The sequence below is a fragment of the Rhopilema esculentum genome, chromosome 10 (assembly GCF_057945365.1).
Source record: "Rhopilema esculentum isolate cy_ngs chromosome 10, ASM5794536v1, whole genome shotgun sequence".
Taxonomy (NCBI): Eukaryota; Metazoa; Cnidaria; class Scyphozoa; order Rhizostomeae; family Rhizostomatidae; genus Rhopilema; species Rhopilema esculentum.
Genome location: NC_142824.1, coordinates 2,678,223 through 2,701,151, shown reverse-complemented (window position 1 = coordinate 2,701,151; position 22,929 = coordinate 2,678,223). Strand labels below are relative to the sequence as shown.

The following is a 22,929-nucleotide window of genomic DNA, read 5'->3' as shown; positions in this document are numbered from 1 at the left end:
GAAGACTGGCCCTTGTGACCATGCAATTTCATCCTGCATATGAAATACCTGTGCATGTCACTGCTTTGTATCATGAATGCTATGATTTAAACTCACCCAATGGACAGACAAATTGGCGACGCTATCTTCCCGTCGTGCTCTGCTTGTATCGCTTGATGTCTCTATGCTCAGGGTCTCCATTTGCTTCAATTTCTTTTCATGATTTTTAAGTTACAGCTGGCTTTATTTCCAGCAACCACCCGAAAACCAGTTGAGTGGTTTCCTGAAAAACCACATAATCCATCCACATACAATATTTTATATAGGATGCTGGGACAATCTGTTTTGGATTTCGAATATTTGGTGTTAGCTAGTCAAGCCTGTTTCGACTTTGGCTGAAAGTCGGTTAATAGGAACTGTTGGCTTAAGAAGCTTAAACATTTTAGCTGCGGCCTTTGCTCCAAATTTTTTATTTTTGTTCTTAGTTTCTTCTATATCCATCATTCAGACAAACGAGGCGTGTATTTGTCATTTTACGTGTATTGGGCAAAGGTTGTTGCAAAGATTACAAGTTTGTTGAGGGAGCCTGAAAACTACATGTCTCCGAGTGCTTTATGACAATCGGTACTAGGCACTTTCTTTCGCTGAATAAAGGATATAGTCAAATTCCTCCCAAACCGTCATTATGTTTACTTTTAAAGAAAAAGGCAGACGAGAAAGATCTATGGGTGACAGGGGCGAAGCCAAAAAATTTGTTTGAAGGGGTAAAGAAGTGCTTTATGCCTACAAAAAAGGGCGTGTCTTATTTTTGGAGGGTGTGGTCAAAAGATACATACACTTATATACTGACCAACAAGTTAATACCTTACAATTGTGTTAAAAAGTTCCAGGGTGAGTACAAAAATAGATTCTTTTGCCCGGCAAAAAATCCTTAATGTGCCGACGAACAAATTGTTGGGGGGGGAGGTACCGCACCCCCCGTACTCCCCTTTGGCGACGCCCCTGACGGGTGAGCATTTAGATCCGTAGAAATATTGACTGATGTTTTCGTTAGTCACATGCGAGTGTTTAGTCTTCTTCTTCATTTGATATTCTAGGAGCTAAATACATCTAAACTTGCCGATAAATTTGTAAAGGGAATTTTTCTCTTGTCATAAATTTTAATTACCATGGGAAGTTTCAAAAGTCTTATTCAGTGTTTCGTCCACATAAACAACGCAATCTTCAGTAAACAGCAAAAATGTCCAGTTGCTTCTATTCATTCATGTGACAGAATCTGAGATGGCATAATTTTTTGATCTCGGATAACTGGTGTCTCTTGTTTGAGTCTTAAAATAAACATTGCACCATCAAGCATTGTTTGGACTTTAAATAGTTTATATCAAAGAATTAGCATCATATCGCAAAGTGATGCAGACTGAATGTCTGCCATCTTACATCGAGCATTTCTCCCTAAAGATAACAAAGATACAAGATTGTCTTTGAAATATGAAGCCTGCTGAACTGATTAATAATAAAGTATTTCTAGCTGGTTTCTAGCTTGTTTATCTCGTTTTGTTTATCAAAGGGTATTTTTTAATCTCATCTTTCTATTTGACCAAACCCTAATTTATGAGCAATTGCAGTAAACATTTTCGTGTAAACTGCATTGTCGAATCAGGCCTTTCATTAAAAACCCTGGTGTAGTGCCTGCATCAATAATGTAAGGTTATGTTAAAAATTTGAAACTATGCCTATAATGGGAACTAGTCGTTATTAGTATCATCCTCCGTGACTGACAGTTCTGGGCATCGTAATCACGGGGTCAATGGCTAATTGTCATCATGACATCATGTTCAGTGACATTAATGTTACAACAGAGCATCATGAACATATTGAGCTATTTCACGCAGTCATTAAGCTACCAATTGTGTCCTGTTATGTCTTGTTTCTTATTTTTATTTCTTTGCCTTTGGTTGTTAACCGTTAGAGTAATGCAACTGTCTGGATTCTGAACAGCCAGCAGATTAAGTATTCAAGCATACGCGCAAGACCAAGACCACTTTCTAATGAAATCATGTTTGTTCACGAACATCTAGAGACATCTTGGGATCAGTTTTTTGGGAAGTGGGCAACAATTAAAATTTTCGAACACTATAGACATATCATCATTATTGAGACAGAAAATGGCGCAAGGGGTGTTGGCATTTACTTTCACCTTGCTACCATTATATTTCTGAACTTGTTTGATAAACAGATCTTCTTTTCAGTAACATGTTGCTACAAATCTTTTAAGCATTTTGAGTAGTGAGGGAGCATTGATTTTCTTAATGAAAGCTATGCATATGCACGACGTTAAAAAGTTATCGACAATGGGCAAAGCAGCCTCGTTTCTTGGTAAGACTTCTTCAGAGGTAGAGACAGAACGATACTGATTTATCCCAATTTTCTATGGGCCAACGTTATCCCCATATGGACATAACATTGTTCTTTACAATTAATTTTATTTAGGCCTACACATTGATTTGCTTCCATTTGTCCGTATTACCTTGAAGTTTCACTGTTTTTATTGATATGTATTTTCAAATAATATATTTCTCACCCCCCCCCCCCCCCTCCACTGTACCTCAAATGTGAATTCTGGGGGAATCCTGCCAAGCGACCCAGAAGACACGTTTTGAACATTGGAAATACCAGATAACGGTTTTTGGCGCGTCACAGGGTGCTCTAACAATCATATGACCTGGAAATCAGTCATTTGCCACCTGTTAGGAGTACGCACGCCTAATAACAGTTAATCAAATTTGAGCTAGGAGCATGAAGTTGTTTGTTGACCTCGTTCTGCTTTAGCTTTTAACCCCAAAACTGAATATCAGGACAAAAGGGTGCACATGGGAAGAATTATATTTTTGGAAACTTCCAGACTATAAATTATCCTGTGTTCTTTTCTGGATTCTAGTTGCATTCTATTTCTTAATAATTGTTGTGCTTGTTGCTGACCATCGCCTTCCAATCGCGTTCAGATACTAGGCTTCTTTTGAGTTTAGTTTGAAAATCTCTATGTGCCAGTGTGAAATGTGGAATTAAAGATTTGGCAGGAAGTTTGTAATGTACTCTCATACTTCTTTTATCTTCTTCGTATTGATCATTTCTACTGGGTTGGATATTAAGGCGTTTTCTTGTTTCATTTTTTGGATTTCTTCGTGCGTTCAGTGCTTTTTCTCCTCATTGTGGTGAACATTTCTGTATCTTTTGTTCCCCTTTAACGTGTCGGTACGGGTACGGTTTAAACAAAGTGCCGGCAAGCGCAACACGCAATGCCGCTGCACGGTTTGCCTCGCTTGAGTGGAAAGAGCTTTTAGAAGAAACAAATATATTTCTCGATCTTTTGTCCAGAAACCAAATTCACTTCTTGCCCGTCAGAAAGCGGCCTGTTCTTCGCCCATATTGGGAATTTTCTTACATGAGGTTTGAAAACGTCGTTTTTACCCGCTTTGTGTTATGCGTCACGCTGCGAATTGCGGATTGAAATCCGCTTACATATCGCAAAGTAGGCGTAACGCTCCCTGTCTTTTTCGCTGATTCTTCGGGCCGTTTAATCAACTGCAGCACGCAAGATCAACGTGTTATCAATTGGATTATGGAAGACTACGTTTGAGGTCCACTGTTTTTCTATGATTAGGGGGCATTCTCATTTTCCGAGGGGGTCAAGTATAGATGTTTTTTCACCTTAAGGTTTACTGTCCCTCTTTAACTGTGGAAAACATTGACGCTTCTACAATGCAACATTTCTTCTACTAAAAAAGTCCAGAGCCATATCTTTGCCACATATTTAAGAAATTTGTAGATTTGGTATCCTATCTTTATCTTCCCGCTGGTATTACAGCGTAACAGACCGCGGAAGAGATAGCAGTAGTTTTAACAATCTAAGTAAAGTTTTATTTACGTTTAAATATTTTCTAAATGGGGTTTTCAACGATATCCGACCAGAACTCAGATATTCTTTCAATTTTTGGTAGTCTTAAACAGAATAATGTTTACTAGCCGAGCTGTGGAGCACTCAAAGATAGCCATCGTCACAAAACACAAGTCCTCCCCTGTTGGCTGATCAAGGCAACGAATGGGCATTTTTGGCTGTTTCTTTACAATACTACAGAATGCCAATTGGTCCTATCAGTTTTGTCTATATTTAAAATTGTTTCTTGGCTTTATTCTTGTTTAACACAAGATCTAATCGATTCCAACAAATATGTTGAATAAATGGAACAGCAAACCAAATTCTTCGTTAGTTGTTTCGGAAAATTTTTCTATGTGGCCATACGTAAGATTCTGGTAGGATATAAAGACACCCCAAAGTAAAAATGCCTTTTATTAGCTATTACATCATGATGGATGCTAACATTCGATAAGGCAATTGAAGTTTCCTCGTCACCTGAACCTCCCATGTATCAGCTATGACACGATAGGTTTGCTATTACATGGAAGTTGATCGTGTTCACTTTAACAAAGACAACAAGAGAATCTCTTGCTTTCACGTTTATTTTGCTTTCCACGCATGCGTTTCGTTCACATTCAAAACCTTTTCAGATTAAGTTACATAATTTATAATCATCTACTTGCTAGCAGTAGCTTTATGCTTTGCTTCGAGAGAAATACTTATAAAGAAATCAGGGACGTCTCTAGTATTTTTACTCGCTAGTTCGTGCAATGCCTTTTCTGTGTTAAATCCTTTTTAAGACACGTCTTTAAATCTGGTGTAACCATCTCAGTCTGAATACACCTGCGAAGTGATTATTAAGAAGCAGGTTAGGCCAAGTTTTTCGCAGCCAAGTACCCGATACCCGCAGAAAAACAACTGCACGTGAACAAACAGCTGGTGATACAGGTCTGATTTTACACTTAACCGAAAAAACACAATCGCCCTGACTTCAAAATGTACAAATGCACATTTCAAAGTTTTCAACTGGCCTATTGGTGAACATGGTGTGCATAAAATTACAAATACATTACCCTCTTCTGCAAATCAGGAATTGTCACTTTTTGTCACAGTTTTCTTGCTTAACAGCTAATGTTCATCGAACAACGCATTTCCTAAATGTGTAAACTGTTTTGCTGGTGAGAAAAAAGTTAATTAGACTTTAACTTCACGTAATTAGTTGATTGTCAAAATAAACCAGTAGCCAGGCGTTTCATGACGCGAAGCATCTGAAGACAGATAACTCTAATCAGTAATGTCCATTAAATGTCCGTTCCATGCACCTTAAAAAGGTAATAAGATGCAGCCTCATAAGGTTATGGTTAGCAAGGAAGCAAATGTGGCTGGCCTGAGGCCTCTGCCATATGAATTTCTTCATTATCAGGCCTCGAGGAAACCACACGTTTTTCTTCAATCGTCAGTATAACGAGGGTTTAATTTTGAGTGTTTTAATATGCTATCACGATCATGACGTCATATCTTGATAAATATTTTGTCATGCATATGTTGTTATTATGAAATGCAGTCAGCATGTCAACTACGTTTTATTAGTGAAATATTTTCCATCACTTTAGCCGCAGTCCCTCTTCCTCCAATTCCAAGAATTTATATCTATTTTTTTCAGACCCCCAATGAACATTTTTTTCAAAATGTCCTTTATTTCAAAGGTTTGAAAATACCACTCGGGGTATAGACCTAATGTGTATAAAGATGTTCTGTTTCTATTTGAATGCACCACTTTTCCTCTCGGCATAGGTATCTTTCTCGTTGTTTTCAGAGCTTTTATTTTTGACAAATCCAACCTAGCATTACACTATCCATGGCTGTATGAAGTAGTTTTGCCGCTGTGGTGGCGCAGCTTGAACAAGTAACCGTTAACGTGCTTCTGAGGGCTGGTTTTGAATTTGGTCTAAAGGGGGTGTGGTTGTCTTTATTTCCTTATGTCTATTTTAGCTTTTAACCTTTTTTCGATGCTTCAGCTTTAATAATTTATGCTTGGAATTAGTCATGAAATTCTAAACAATAGATTTGGGTTTTTGAGGGTTTTCTCGTTTATCCCCACAAGCCCCATTGGGTTTTAGAATCTTTCACAATGAAGGTCCTCCACAGTTTTTGTAGTTGCTTTCAAAACTCTTCAGACACTGCATTGCATTCAAAGCTTCGTGCAAAGAGATTTGTTTGCAAAGATTTTAGGTTTGTTTTGTAGTATAGCTTATACACTTATTGTCGGGTTTTGAGGAATTTGCTCTTCTCTACTCAGTGTATCACAATCAAAGTTTTCACGTTACTATTTCTGATTTCAATACAGTGAAAGGACTAAGAATTCAACTACAGTCTGGCCCTTTTCGAAGCCTTCATAGTGCCCAATAGTTTCCATAAAACATGAATTTTTAGTTGTAGGATAAAGCATGCATTTTGAGTGGACCCTGTCTTGTTCCTTAAGATAATGTACCCTGTCTTTGCTTTGAGGTTTCCATCTCTAAAATTTTCATAACTTAAGTAGGCCGACTAGATTTGATACATCTATTTGCCACATTAAAATTCGTTTTTATCTTTTTAAATCAGACAGTGCTTTCGTCTTCTTATTCCTGCTATAGTCTTCGGTGTTTCCAGTATCAAAATATTCCAACATGCGGAATCGATAAGAAAAACATTTTTGAACAAATGTCGTACGTAAACTAATCTACAACTTATTATGGACTAAAGCTCCAGTCAAGAAATGTATATCAAAGGTTTTGAAACCTCTTCTAACAGCCCTGAAAAACCTTTGTACGATAAAAGCAAAAGGTTTCGTGCAGCCTTTGGGTTTCCAAATCTTATGTAGCCATTTCTAAAGGCATTCATTAACTTAAAACTCTGTGGAATATCTTAAATTGGTTTGGAAGTTGACATAGGACGCGCTACATTGCCTTGAGGCCTGGCACACGTGGACCATTTTACACATGGATTAATATCCCTATTCGAGCGCATATTCTGTACGACATCTGTGGTTTGAGAAGTCTTCGTGTTTCAACGCTGTTTGAACAAGTACAATACGAGCTCTCAAGTCTACTTCTCAATGGCTTATTTGCGGCATTGCCGTGAAAAGATGGGATTCCATCTTAGACCGTAATACAGCTGGCATCACGTTTGCCCAATCAAAATAAATGAATTAACTCGCTACAATTTTACTTCTATGGAATTTTTGATCGTATTGACCTTATTGTCTAATGATTAATGTCGTATGACTGTGGATTGTGAGTACACCTGCCTGCCACACGATAACATCGTTAATACAGCTTTATCATCCGTATTTGTGCCATTGAGGAACGCTTAGCGGCCCGCGTTTGTTTGAAAGGGGGGATCCTTCACCTTCATTGATTCTCAAGCGCGAAATCATTATCAAATATAAATTTGTGCACGTGATACATTAGCACCTGACTATTAAAACACCTTATGTACAATATTTGCGAATGAAATCACAGCCTTTGAAACAAACGTTTCCTAAAATTTGTAACCTGGCTTTGCCTACTCAATTACCTAGAAATATTTCTTCAGGATATTTTCCAAGGAATTTACATAACTATAATTGTTGTTCAAAATTCTTGAACCTTTAATAGCTCCCTTCAAATTTTCACACGTACTTTTTACGGGTAGCTGGTTGTTACATTATCCTATAAGGCAACTAGACAATGCTAACTTTTTTATGTTTGTCAGTTTTCACCATAAAAATATTTCAGGAGGAGAGTTTCCTTATCAAAATTATTTTTCTGGACACTGCATCTCGTAAGAAACTTGCGGGCACTTTTTTCGTGACAATGGGAGAATCATCCCCAGTCCGTGAAAAAATCAACTTCTTTGCTTGTTTTGGCTCAAGAGTCCATTTATTTGGATTCTTAACTTGACTACTATTTAATGTTGATGAAAAAGTCCCCTATTGAAATATCTTAGGTTGGATCTATATTCATAAATGGATTCATTAGGGGTCATTCATTTGCCAAAATCATTAGGGGCCCTTCATTCGGCGACGAGGTGTGGTGGGGGTATAAAACAACATATTGATAGTCCAGGTGTTTAAGGTGGTATTTCGCTTATGTTAAGACATTAATTGCAAAAATTGAATTGATCTCCATCTCTAATTGCCCCTAATGCAAATTTAATGTTTTCTTAAATATTCATGTAGACTGAGAGTGTTAACAAACAAAAAAATGCTACAACACACCCTCTATTGATAACTAGCATATATTTCAACAATGTGACTCGCCATAAATGAGTACTCTAATGATTATAGCAATGTTTTGGTTGATATCCGATGGTGATGTACTATGACACCCTCTTCTGGAAAGAAAACATCATCACTTTCAGTACTCATTTCTGCTACTTTACTGTGTTTTCTATCATTCTTTCAATAAAAGTCTTGTCAAACTTTTTACCGAAAAGTCTTTACATGTAAACCACAAGTAGTTGTTTGTGACGTCATGAGGGTTACTCTAGAGTCAAGATCCCTGCGCACTGTCACTGTATCGCTTATTCTATTATTACAATTATTCTGTGAACGCATCTTCCGTATATTCTTAAAGCACCTGAGCTCAGAATAAACAGATAATTTTCCTCAATGTGTCTGACAAAACTCCACGAGGCAGTTAATAATACCTTGAAAAGATTATTGTCCAGTGCAAGTTGAAAACAGTTGTATTATCGCGTTTTTGTCCGAGAAGAAAAGTCTTTTCGAACCAAAACAAAAGGTTAATTATACATAAACTAAGCAAGGCTTTGATATCAAAACGGATTTGTACTCATGCACCTTGCTTTCAAATCAGCCCTGTTAAGCTCAGGTGGATTAATATGCTGTACTTCGTTGTTTTTTTTACATGTCTACGAAATCAATAAAAAAGGTTTTTGTGTGTACTTTTAAGCATATAGTAGTATTTGTTCTCGTGGCCTGTGAATTGGTCAAAATGATTGCTTTTATGAACAGAGCTAATCCGTAGCAATTTCATTATTATATTTGGTGCTAGCAAATATCAGTAGAACAATTTTATCACTAACCGTTAAATATTAGTCGTAGTTTAATAACAGGGTAATCTTTGAAACGGAAAATTGATGGCACAAGCCCGAATTAGTCAGCCTTATAATGAAGATGAAACCTTTGTAAGACCGTTTGCATTCTTTGTATAAGATTTTAGAATTTTCTTGATCTTTTTTAGTCTTTCTGTGACTTTAACGGAAAGCGTCCTTAAAAAGTTTTTTGTCTATTGAAATTTAGTTTTTATCGTTTCTAAAATGGGGGTGATTGTTTTAACAGCTTGGAAGTGGGAGGCGACAGGAAGAATTGTCAAGGGTATTTCAAAGTGCGAACCTAATTATCTAAGAAATTTAGTGGAGTTTGTTATTTATCGTTATTTCCTACCTTTTTCAATTTTGGTGGGATATCATTGTGTTTGTAATAAATCGCACCCTGTCCCTGGCAGGAAACCGTGTCAGCCACTGACAACCTCAAATTCACCAAACTTATACACACATCTCTTGAACGCCGCGTCCAGATATTCGTTCTCACAGTAATCCGACTGCATAAGATAACAGCCGCTGCCGACTCCAACCAATTTTACGGATAGCTTCCTGATTTTCCCACACTTTACTTGCGATGTTTAGCCTATCTACTGAGTTATTACTAAGCTTATAATTGCCTTTCGATCTAAATTTCACTAGCCTGGTACGGGTTGATAATTTATATACAATTCCCTCCTGATCTAGTAGGAAAGAAAATCAGATAAATAAGATCTGGCACTTTGATAATTTGTTCAGGAGCGGAACAAATTTCTATCTAATAGATGTCGAGATTGTTTCACGGGATATCAGTTGCATTCCTTCTTTTAAACAAGCCAAGACTGCTAATGTTGACTGCACGCGTGCCGAAGGTTTTTGGTCGCGTGCTGGGACGTGGCTGACAGGTCCCCCTGTGACAGAATTTGAATAACCCAATATCAGTTATCTTTATTCAGTTGAGCATTCTTTTTGCCATTAATAGTTCTTTCCTCAATCGAATTACGTCAAGATTGTGGTTGCCGTCTGCGGACCATTCTTTTATAAGTTTCCCATCAAAAGGGGCACTGAGGATAACATTGCCCTTTTGGTTGCGCAATGTTCACAATCTTTCGCCCAAAAAGCAATTAATTTGAGAATTGTGCGATGATTATGCTAATAAAAAGTAGATTTTATTTTTCTGTGTGCTTACCCCCTTACTAAAGTCCCCGGTCAGGCGGCTGGACCCTAGGAGACAATTTACAAACGAAATAAGATTGCGGCCCGGCCATCTGCCCGTAAATTCCTTTGTTCATCACAGCATGTACTATCTTGACTTAAAGATAAATAAGATCTGGCATAAATAAAAATACTCTGTAATTTCTTGTTGTTTTAGTCGATAATTTGTATTGAACTAAGTGTAAATGGTTTCTCGAGCAGCAAGTTGTTGAATATGCGCATGCGTCCGACTGTGCTACACCGCCCCAAGGGATTTAGATTTCGGTAGCCCGGCAGATCGCGGAGTATTTGAATCGAGCAAGACGCGCATCCTGGCTTATTTATCACATGAGGTTTAGAAACATCATCGCATCGTTCGTTATATTTTATTCAGATTTCATGTCTCGTGGACAGGTAGACCTAATCGGGGTGCTGCTTCAGGCCGTTCTCGTAAGGAGATAATCAAACTATGTGCAGTTCTAGGGTTGCGATATTCGTATTTGTAGTTGCAGTCTTGGCTCTTCATACAAAGGTTCGTTTTGTACACGATACTACAAAGATCATCATTATTGCAAGGGAGTTAATACGTACCTTACATGAACTTTGTTTCAAACCATGGCGTCTGTTTGATATTTTAAGCCAATTGTTGTCATTTTGGGGGTATTATGTTTATTGTTCTCATATGTTTTGGGGGCATTAATTTCCAATTGTTATCCTTCAGGATGTTATTGGTACTGGAGCCTTCGAATTGCAACTTGTGGAAATTAAGAATGTTGCTGGAGAGTTAAGAAACGGTTCTTGTTGTGATGGGAGCCATACACTCAGGTTTGGCAGCCAAAGATGCCTTGACCCATGCGATACGTACTTGAATCTCTGCGTCAAACAGTACGGTGCTACTCAAAGTACAACAGGACCGTGTAGATTTGGCAGCATGTCCACTCCTGTTCTTGGGGAGAATTCGTTTACGATTCCCTTGGCAAAAAACAAAACTATGAAAGATGGCAGGAAATTCAATAATCCAGTCGTGTTGCCATTTACATTTTCGTGGACGGTAAGTCAAATATAAGTTTTATTTTATTTAGTGTTAACCTTCCCTGGATATACGCAGGTTATTTTTACGAAGACTTTTTGCATTGATGTGTGTACTACTTTATTTCTTGAAAAAGACACCTTGCAAGCTTTGATGAATTATGTATAGAAGACCAGGGTTTGTTATGATTCCGTGTGGTCAGCGCGATCCCAGACTCACTATCGTATAGGGCAGGCTTCTTTAGCTAATTATATTTTGCGAAATCAAGAAATATTCTTCGCCCCAAGTTAATTTGACTTCAGATACGAAGCGTGTTGCCTGTTGGTCTTTTTCAAGCAGTGGTTTCCTTCTCCACGGAAATCACCTCTTAGAAATCAATTTGTTTGTGACATTAAAGATTATTTTTGTCATGTGGTAAACTTCCTTAATTTAGAAAGTTGGGATAAAACTTTCCTTCCCCCCGAAATTACAGCTACAAGTGATTTCTTCAAGTTTTTGTGTTATTTTGATTTGCTACATTTGGGGGCTTTCGCCGCAACTCCAATGTAATCTAAAATTAACCTCGTGTAGCTTTCTTCGATATTTCTCCTACTGAACCAATTTGTAAATGCTCAAAACAACACCGGGGGCCAGGAATGTTGACAAGGAAAAATGGTCTTACAGGGAGCCTCTACAAGAGCTGAGTTGCAATTTTTAGGTTCTCCTAAAATCAAAATACAGCTGCTAAGCACCAGCCAATGAGGACATGGTTTGCGCGATACTTTGGAGGCCTCTCGTTAAAATAAATATTGCCGAGAGTTTGAGTGAGAAGACCTGCAAACTCACAGTTTTCTTGTGTACCCAGGAATCAAATGAATATTACTGAGCCACGTGTGTGCTTTTGAAATGTGTCATGACGCTCGCGCCGAGTTGAATTAACGAGACTAGGGATTTAAATAACAATATCGCCAAGCACAGATCATCCTGACCACTCCATGGGAACCTATTCAACTCGCACCTGCCTCCATGTCAAAGTTTGCTAGAGTGTGTTCTCTCACGCCCCCTTTTCATTCTCAAACACTAAAGACAATCATCGGGATTGCTCAATAAACTTTCTAGGCCGTGTAGCTCAAAAGAATAATTATTCCCGGATAATCGTTTGTTGTTCGTCTGTTCTTTCGAGGTGTTGTGTAGTCAATCCGGTGCACGTGGCCACGAAATTTCGGCTTGAATGATTTGGCGCCAAAATTTGTCAATTTGTAGTAGAAATTACAAATCCGTAAGGGAAGTTGCAGTCCCAGTAATAAACTTCTTTTCTTTGGGAATGCAGAAAGCTACTTGAATTTATTTAGCCATATAGGGCACTCGGTGCTAGTGCACGATGTTTTAAAGCCGTGCTTTTCTCTAACAAACAAAGAGATTTCGAAACTACTCATCTTAGACTTGGCTACAAAACATGATACTACGATAAGCTGTGATATTTCATATTCTTTTGCGAGCATAGTAATTGCTATGATATCAAAACACTTTAAACCTCTTGAACCTCTTGTTTTTTAGACAAATGACTTTTCCCAGGTTCGATGAAGAGTTATTGTTTTGATCATGCTCCCTTTGATTGGTCTGAAACTAGGTTTCTGGAACTATAAAAACAGAACATCGTTTTGTTTTGAAAAAGGGATTTGAGACATTACCAATGACACGCAAAAATTTGAATATACAAAGATCGTCAGTCTCCTGTAACATTGTTTAATTGTGTTTGATTGAGCTCTGTGGATTTATTATATGTTTAGACAACCAGACTTCATTTCCTTTGAAATGCCTTCTGTGTTTTTTTCTCAAAATTAAAACTGAAGCTTTTTTCAGATTGTATGTCAGTCAGTTTTCCAGTACCATGAATGATTGCATTTATCTTCAATACTACTTTAAAACAAGACCTGAAGATGAATCTTTTGATATTTATTTCAGATGACATTTGTTTTAATAATTGATATCCTTGATAAAGATGAAGGTGGGAAATTTGGTGAGTGAAATGTAAATTTTGTCTGATTTGAGCTTACATAGGTTTGCATATGGAATTTGTCACTAGAAATTTGCTTATTATTGTGCATTTTCAGTTTTTAAATTTTAAGTTGTTTGTTTTTGTTCACTTGCTGTATATGTTATGTAATTTCTTTTCGTATGGTTTCAAAAAGCAAATGCATCGCTTGATCCAATTTTAATGACATGGAAGCATTAACAGACGTGCTCAATGTTGTGGCATTAAGTATAATGGTGAAAAAACTAGCATAGAAGCTTGCTAACTTGTCTAGAGCCTCTTTACCCCCAACAAGAGGAAGACTCTTGATCCTCTATGCTGCTACCCCTACTAGGAAAACACCAAATGTTATTCTAAGAACTTACCATGATGCATGATTCAAAATACCTTGATGCCTGTATTTGAGGATAATGCCCTGTTGGCTTCAAAATGTTTCATAACACTTTAAGTGAACTTATATCAAACTTTTTGTGTTTAGAATAATCAATTATTTTGTTATTTTTCAGTTATGTTTATATGTCCATGTCTATGAAATTTACTTGTGGGAATTTTGTTTAGAATCACAATGATATGAAATGTTTTTCTTATAAATGAGTCAGGCTTTTTGAGGTTTTACTTATAATTAATTAAATTCATCTTATGCACAAAATATGATGTCAGAGATGATGTCAGCATCATCCTCAATATTGACCTCCTAAGCATCAATATACTTACCCTGACAACAAAATTTTTCTCATGCTGGATTAAGGATTTTGATTAAGCATGCTAATGGCAACTGATTCATTTTCACCATGCACACAATTTCACATCACCAAACTACCTGCTGTTAGTGGCAGGTTTTTCACAAGATCTAAATGAGCATAGTTTTCAAACAATTTCTACTTTTTGCAATCAATGGTTGATATGAATGATGGAAAGTGGATACTTTTTCTTTTTAATTATTCATTATTTGGTGCAGAATGTCAGTGGTCAAAAATATCAATTTTTTATCTCTTATTTTTTAATGTTATCAATATTTTTTTATTGTTTATACATATGTTCATTTTTCATATAAGTTTTTCCTTGTCATCATTTTTGTTAAAAGATATTTTTCTATCTCTTAGTCTCATTTTTGCATGTTATCATTTTTGTGAATGAAAAATTAAGTTATTTAAAGCTTGCAGCTAAATTTTGTTCTATGTTGATTTAGATCTAATTGACAGAGTGAGCAAGTTTGGTATTCTTACCCCAAATAACACCTGGCAGCTTCATACATACAATGGTCCTGCTGCCACATTAGTTTACAAATTGAGACTTAAATGCGATGAGCATTATTATGGTATGTCATGCACTGTTTATTGCAAACCAAGAAGTGATAAGTATGGACACAACACATGCGACAGAAATGGAAACAGAATTTGTTTGCCAGGATGGAGTGGACCATATTGCAATATTCGTAAGTGAAAATATTGTCATAAAATTTTCCAATCAGAGGAACTAACTAAAAGTATGATAATTAATATTAAATTAAATTAATTGTGACTAATGTTTTATAATTCTTCGAGTTTTGTGTTCAAACATCCCTTAAGGGTTGTGTACATTTGCTTCTTGAAGATAAAAAGAACTTTATCAATACTGTATTAACTTTAGACGTGAAGAGAGTGTTCAAGTCTAAACAACTTTCTGTCTTATCATAGTGTTGGTATAAAAATCTATTATTCTTGTCTATGAAATATCCAACAGATGACCTAGGTATTCTTGTCATTGCTCACATAATTAATTGCAAAGCTGAGTCAAGCTTCACACCAAGACCACAAAATATGACTCAAGTCGTTATTTTCCAAAGAAAATCTAATTTCGTGTATTATATCATGCTGAATAAATATGATCAATCTAAATGGACTACGTCTAAAATTAGCCACAATTCATTGCTTTATTATTTATTTGTGGTTTCCATGATTAAGTACCCCATCGCTTGTTTTTCTCGTAGCTGTCTGCAAGACAGGCTGTGATCCAGATCATGGATTTTGCAGCAAACCTTGGGAGTGCAGGTGGCTGTTTATGTATTTGCATTTTCATGCTGGCTTCTTTCTCTTCATTTGATGCATTAATCCTTCGATTTACTTTCATTATATTCAACAAGAAATAATAAATCCACAATGTTTTTTGGATGATTAAATGATTTCATCCGTGCACGTTTTATTGCACAGGTCATAATTTTCAAACTAAAAAGTTATCAATTTCTCCGACTGCCTTTTCTTTATCAGAGGCTACTCTTTGTAAGGAGCATTGTATTTCCTCGCTAGAGCTTCCTCCAGCGTCTTGTTGCTTGATAACTGTCCATTAACTTGATCAATAATGCATCCACCCAAGCGGAACAACTCTTGCAAGTAAATTATCGATGCACATCCGTTGAAGCGTGGAAAAAAACTAATAACAGCAACTGACAAGTTTATAACTTTCGCTGAGTGGAAAGTTATATAAACGCTGTTAGGATTTGCGAGTTAAATATTACTGAAAAGTAGATCAGAAACATGCTGGAATATATTAAGTCATTTCTTTGGAGTTTAATGGGCTGTGAAGCTCGTTAGAAAGGCTGTGCCTACATGTAATTTTTACGGAAAAAGTATTGAGATCAATGACATGTTGGCGATGGCTATGTGAATGCTATAGATGTAAAAGACTGTTTAGTATGCCAAGTTTTTTTGATTAGAAACCAAATTAAAATTTATCCATCTTAATTTATATTGTTATGTGACATAGCTTGGTTGTGATAGTTTCTTATGGAAGAATGAAACTGCCTTGGAGAAACGATATTCTTCGAGTTTAACCAGCTGTTTAATTGCTTAGATCTACTATTTGCTTGGCTTGTGGATCCAACGAAAAATTTAATTTAAAATTCTGCTTTATAATCCTCGCTCATGAAATTTCGCTACACTGCTTGCTTTGAAAATCTAACATGTACATACGCAGTAATATACAATGATTGGTAAAATTATGTATGTCTTGGCTCAGGAATTATTCGTTTGTCTGCCATGTAAACACCTTCTTGCTATTTGCTTTCCAGTAGCAAATTAATGTGCCACTGCTGATATTGTCTTTTACTCTATTGTCCTTCTCCGATAAAATATTTACTTCCCGACTCGCATGCACCCAGAATTGTATTAATCAACCACAATTTTGTATCTTAAGATTTATTCTAAAAAAGAAGTAACAATTCATTTTTCCTTGAAATAGTTTTATTTTTATTGGTAAATAAAAGATAGAAATAGAAAAGCGCGAATTTAATCTTCATCAACCAGTGTATCTTTCTTCTGTGTTCCAGAGTTAGATCGTTTCTAAGAAGTTATTATTGCACTATATTTATTACAAATACTTTTGATCTAGGTGTCTGAGCGGATGGAAAGGGCCATTATGTGACGAGTGCCAGACATTTCCCCACTGTGTACACGGAACATGCTCAACCCCTTGGAAATGTGATTGCATGCCAGGATGGGGCGGTGTACTTTGCAATCAAGGTATGAGGATCGCCAACGTACTTATATATTTAAACCCTTTCAGATCGTTATATGTCTCCCTGAACTCAGAAGGGCTTAAATAAGTTTCCTATGTTTGTTCTAGACTTGAACATGTGTCGTCATCAACCTTGTCGGAACGGAGGCACTTGTTTGAATACATCGCCTGGCAACTACAAATGCTATTGCCTTCCAGGATTCTCTGGGAAAAATTGCGAAAGAGGTAATTTTATTTCCTTGTCTTCAGCAAAGTCTTTGGATGAAACCGCCTGCGTCTTTGATGAAGGTTACTTTCACGTAGGCTTCAATATGCGTAGCAGAAACAATTTGTATTTAATATTACAAGGGACTCGCAAAAGTTTGTTTGACTGCGAAATGCGTCATTCCAATCGCCATTTGGTATGCTTATAGACTTAGAAATTCCTTTTTCGGCTGAAAGCCCTAACTTTTGCAATCTTTGTTTGTTTTCAATCATTTTAGCTTGTATTCTGTTATATTCTTGTCGCACATTCCACCAAAATTTTACGCAATGTTTTTCTGTTTATATATCCATATGTATAGTTTTGAAAGACTTTGTAAGAAAGACCGCCCTTTCTTGTGTTAGAATTCCACAAAAATCATTGTCGATTCTACAAATGTTACCAGTCGATACATTACACTTAATAATGTTCTTTCACTGTGCCGTTTGTTTGTATTTCGCATGCCTATTTGTTAGATTTCTTCTGTAGGCCTAGTTTCGTGTTTGTTTCTGGTATTACGTCATGAGAAAATCTGAATGTTAGTTTGAACCGGAAATTTTTGTAAGGATTTTCACGCTGTTTTGTTATGAAATCAGACGGTGATGTGCGAGCTGTTTGAATGAAGTCGTGAAGATTTTAATATTTGATCAGTAGACATAATAATCTGCAGTATGTGAACGCGAAAAGATTTTTTGAGACGCATTTTGCTCAGTTAGAATGATGTAAAGCCACCATAGGTTACTTGAATGACTCTTTTATTAGTTAGAAGTCTGAAATTGTAGGGATTTGTATTTTAATCAATACAACATGGACCTGTTTTATTTGTTGGTGATCTTGTTTTTCATATCACGATGTTACGTGTTTGAATTCCGTCTTCTGAGATAATTTTCAAAAATCGTACGTCAAAAATCCCACAGTTATCTTTTCTACTTCTAAGCAGCGCCATTCTTTTCTGCAAACAACTCCCGTTTTTTTATTTCAGTAACATATATGGAGCCTTATCTACTCAAGAATCAGTCCTGCCCTTTTACTATGACCTTCATCTGTTCTATAGTATTTCTCTTAGATGATTTCTGCTTTTTCGGTGCTTTTCTAATTACCTCTATGGGTTATGAACGAGTATAAACATTTGGAACTCACTTTTACTTCAGAAAGAGATGAGTGTGCGTCAAGACCGTGTCTGCATAATTCTACATGTATAAGTCGGCAAAATGGATATCAGTGCATTTGTGCAGCTGGATTTGATGGAGAAAGATGCGAAAAAAGTAGGTAGCAAGTTGCAATAATTCTAGTTAGATTCTGCCATTGGTTTCGCAGAGTTGAAAATCAATGCATCACTTAAACTTCCGTTACTACAAATGGAATATATTTCAGTAATTATGAATCTGCGCCTCAATTTGTTTCTCAAGTAGTATCAAATGGACTAGCAATCCCAAGCTTTTTATCTCTTTCGTTGCTTTTCAAATAGTAGTGTTTTGTGTGTACAGACAAAAACATCAAATGGTTTTGTGTGTTCAGATATTGATTGAAGTAATTTTCTTCTAGATATCGATGATTGTGTTGGTAAACCATGCCAACACGGCGGTACTTGTATCGATTTGGTCAACGGCTTTTCCTGCAAATGTGCCAAGGGCTGGGAAGGTGTTAGATGTCAGCGAAGTAAGATCAATTATACTGTGGAAATCATTTTACCTATTTGCATGTCTAATATTACTAATCGTTGCTGATTAATTTGTTTCTACAGGGGGGCGTATGTCTTGAATAGGTCGAAGCAAAGTAAATATTGAAGGATCTGATATAGTGACTTAAAAGATCATATCTTATAAGAATGTTGTGGGGCACCCGCTTCGACCCCCACCACGATGCTATACCTTTTTACTCGTCATCTCTTGTTACCTCTGTAACCTTTGACCATGTTTTTGCGTGGTCTTAATACCATATGTCGGAGTAGAGAAACATGTGAGTGAATTCTAGCTATAAGGGTTTCATAACCTACTTTTATTAACTATATTGTGTTATGCAGAACTCGTTCTAAGTGTTAATAACACTTTCCGTTCTCTAGACATTGATGAATGTTTGTCAAGCCCATGTGTGAACTCCCTGAGTTGCTCTGATCTGGTCAATGATTATTCTTGCTCGTGCAAACCTGGCTGGAGAGGAAAGAATTGTGACCAAGGTAAGAAAAATTCCATCTAGACGTTAGACATTGCAAACAGATATTGAAGAACATTTTTGGTCTAAATTTTGCTAATCGTAGCGGATGATTTTATTATGGAAATGAAAAATGAAACAAAGCGAATCTTGCTTTGTTGGATTATAAAATTTCGACCACAGCTTTCTCACTGTGAACTGTTGAAAATTCATAAGATTTTTAATTCATAAGATCTCCCCACACTGTCAGCAATATACCATTATGCAGGTAAAACTACAGAAAATCTCAAGAACATTAAATAGAATATTTTGCTACAAAATGTGTTCAAATTCTATCCATAAATAATACCTTTTTCCCAGTGACTTTGAGTTGAAAACAATTAATATGTCCTTGATAAATGAAAGTCTGATGTATTTTGAAAGCACTGATGAATTATTAATGCAATATGCACAAAGCAAAAGTTATCTAACTGTCAGAAAACGACTGCGCTGATAAAGCCTGCAAGCAGAGCACTGTAGTTCCAAAGCGATAGGATTTTCAAAGATATTTGTATAGGAGAGGGCGGGCCTATTGAGAAATCATGCGCAATCTTAGAACAGCAAAGCTGCTGTCAGCTTTAAAGATGTTTTGCTACTGTTTTTAGTTCTCCGCTAATAACAATCGTGTTTATGTGTCCTGATAAACGAATTCCCTTTTGCCTTAACCAATGAATAATGCAAACTTTTTCCATGTGCTCAACTATTATTCTGTTAGTTTCATTGTAACGTTCACATCATTTTTATTCAAATTTTCTTATCTGTAGAAAATTTATAAATTTCTAAAAGAACGTGCGCAGCCCATTCAACTCTACTTATGCACAAAATCTAGCGTGGCTCAGTTCTTTTACGTTCAATCTACTACCTACATCATTTAGATGCTTGTCACTATGATATCACATAGGTCATAGCTATTTTTTAATACATTTTTACTGGCAAATGTAAAGAAACCACGAGGGATGTTTGATTAATAATGTGGAGGCCCTTTCTCTATATCTGTTTACTTCTTTCCATGCTGATTATATCTCTTGACAAAAATATTTTTGAAGTCATTCTTTTGCCTATATTTCTTTGTAATTTGCTATTTGAATCATTGTTAGTTGCATTTGTATCTTTAAAGATATTGTGGACTGTCGAGGGCAGTGCCAACATGGAGCCTTGTGCCAGGACCTTGAAAACGATTATCGATGCCTCTGTCCTGCTGGCTTCACTGGGAAGAATTGCCAAATCAATGTAGATGACTGCCAAAGCAACCCTTGCATGAACAACGGTGTTTGCATGGACAAGGTCTCTTCATATCAATGTGTCTGTCAAACTGGCTTTTATGGAAACAGATGTCAACATCACACGAACGAGTGTCAACCAAACCCCTGTATTCATGGTATTTGTACCGACCTGGACAATGATTATCGTTGCGATTGCGAAGTTAATTGGAGCGGAAAGAACTGTTCTGTGCGACAAGCATCAGCTGATCTGGGCAATTGCAATCACAATCGCTGCCAACACGGATCGACTTGCACCAGCTTGCCTAAATCAGAGTTTATATGTCACTGTTTACCAGGGTACACTGGTGGGTACTGTGAAATTAACATAGATGAATGCACGGGCGACCCGTGCAAGAACGGTGGGGTGTGTGTTGATCGAGTGAATGGCTATCAGTGCGTGTGTCCAGCTGGATTTGAAGGGAAATCGTGTGAAAGGAATCGAAACGACTGCCTAAGCAGACCGTGTAAGAATAATGGTGAATGCATTGATGGAATTGGAAAGTACACCTGCAAATGCACTCCTGGATATACTGGTGTTAATTGCACGTATGACATTGACGAATGCATCAATGTAAAATGCCAGCACGGGGGGACGTGTATCAATTTGTTAAACAGCTTCAAATGCAAGTGCAAGTGAGTAGAATTTTTCCAAGGTGGCTAACTATTCTTGCATTAACTTTCATAAAAAGTTCTGATTAGCATTTTCAACTTCGTTCATGAGCGTGTTGCTGACATTTCAATGACCACTCATTGAGATGCCATAATTGACAGCAAAATCTCTGGCTCAATTAAGTAGACAGAATTTCAGTTTTTGTTAAAAGTAATATCTTTTTTTAACTGGCTTTCATGACTGCTTTCATGTTACTCACATGTGTTTGATTCTACTTCAAGGCATGGATACTCTGGCCGCTACTGCGAGATTCAGGAACAATTCTGTTTGAGTCAGCCATGTTTAAACAACAGCACGTGCATAGAGCAGGCTGAAACGTACAAGTGCAACTGTCCAAAAGGCTACACAGGGAAACGATGCAATGTTGATATCAACGAATGCTCGTCTTCGCCATGTTTGAACGGAGGAACATGCACTGACCTAATTGGAAACTACCAATGCACCTGCGGTGGAGCTTTCACAGGTTGGTCCTTAACCATCTGTATTATCACTATGTATTCTTTCTCTATGTTTCAAGACCGTTGATTGCAACCTATTCTTTCTAACTGCTATATTACGATTAACCTTCCAGATTTCATTATCGCTGGTTTAGTTTTATACAGTGTTTTCCTTCTGTTTTCCTACTATAATCCCTCGTTGGTTGTGTTCTTTTGTCATAAACTCCTATTCCCGGAAATCTTCAAGGTAATAGTGTTTTAAATTCTGAATGTTAGTCAGGTAATCAAGAACATTAAAAGGTATGCCTGGCTAATTCTTCAAGTTTTTGAAAGGCCTGTGGTCAAAATACATCTTTAAATGTCAATTATGCCTTAATAGGAAAACGATGTGAGCAGATGATTGACTACTGCGCATCTTATGTTTGCCATAATGGGGGAACATGTATGAATATTATTGGTGGTCCGAGCTGTGTCTGCAAACCAGGGTACCAGGGGAAGCAATGCAAGGTCGACATTAATGAGTGCGCCTCGAATCCATGTCGCAATGGAGCTACTTGCTTGGATCAGGAAAATCGCTATGTCTGCCAGTGTCCGAAAGGAAAAAGAGGAAAATTTTGCGAGCAAGGTAAGCTAATAAATTTTCTTTTGATAAATACTTTGGTCTTGAGGCATCCAAATTTCGATTTATTTTTTTGGCCTGTTCTTTTGACACAGTGGCATCCATAATTAGTTAAGAGTGGCATCCAAAATTTTGACAAGATGTCCTAGGAAGAAGGGAGTTTTGTGAGATCTAGCTGTAAGGTTGTGTATCTTTTGTCTATGAAATGATTTAGTCAAGAAAGCCATTTTGCACATTTCAGATGTTTAAGGTGTAGATGTTTAGCAGCTTGGGTAGTTGAAAATCGAATTTGCACGCCTATATTTTTGAAAGATTACTTTTTGTGTTCTACGCCTGATCCAACCTTGATTCGCGGTTCTACGTTGATGGTATAAAACTTGCTTTTTAGTCACCGACAGCTGTACTAGAGTTGTTTACGGAAATCTAACGCATGTTGTCCGTACTGGTGTTTGTGGCAAACATGGTACCTGTAGTGTTTTGAAAGATGGAGGATTCAAGTGCACGTGCAATCCTGGCTGGACTGGCCTAAGATGTGAAACAGGTAAACAATCTCTTTTTATACCTGTTGAGTTGGGTGAAAAACAACCCACAAGGCTGCTTTTACGTATCCAACGGTCACCTTAACAAAAAGTTGGTATATCTACACTCGTTAAAATTGCCACTAAATTTGATGGTTAGAAACAAAGTGAGACTGCTTGCTTTATGTTTAAGAGGCAAGAGTGCTCGCTATTCACATCTCCATGCAATGATAACATTTACCTTTCATTCTGGGGATCGCACTCGCGTTGTCAATTAGTAAGAACTTCTTTTTCTGGCAAAAT

The 22,929-nt window shown here is 37.0% G+C and overlaps 1 protein-coding gene across 4 annotated transcripts in view; it reads left to right on the top strand.

Annotated features, from left to right (window-relative positions):
* The window catches only part of LOC135689766 (uncharacterized), a 64,274-nt gene that overhangs the window by 34,795 nt on the left and 6,550 nt on the right, over nt 1-22,929 (top strand). For 3 of the 4 annotated variants that reach the window (XM_065207123.2, XM_065207107.2, XM_065207115.2), the window contains 13 exons: nt 10,875-11,204; nt 13,128-13,182; nt 14,387-14,632; nt 15,167-15,227; nt 16,564-16,694; nt 16,798-16,914; nt 18,082-18,195; nt 18,476-18,589; nt 18,993-19,106; nt 20,238-21,015; nt 21,274-21,515; nt 21,869-22,114; nt 22,497-22,649. In XM_065207123.2, coding sequence (XP_065063195.2) covers nt 10,875-11,204; nt 13,128-13,182; nt 14,387-14,632; nt 15,167-15,227; nt 16,564-16,694; nt 16,798-16,914; nt 18,082-18,195; nt 18,476-18,589; nt 18,993-19,106; nt 20,238-21,015; nt 21,274-21,515; nt 21,869-22,114; nt 22,497-22,649 — 2,701 coding nt within the window. Of the gene's footprint in view, nt 1-766; nt 10,686-10,874; nt 11,205-13,127; nt 13,183-14,386; nt 14,633-15,166; nt 15,228-16,563; nt 16,695-16,797; nt 16,915-18,081; nt 18,196-18,475; nt 18,590-18,992; nt 19,107-20,237; nt 21,016-21,273; nt 21,516-21,868; nt 22,115-22,496; nt 22,650-22,929 lie in introns of those variants that run through there. The other variant, XM_065207130.2, reaches the window with a different exon arrangement.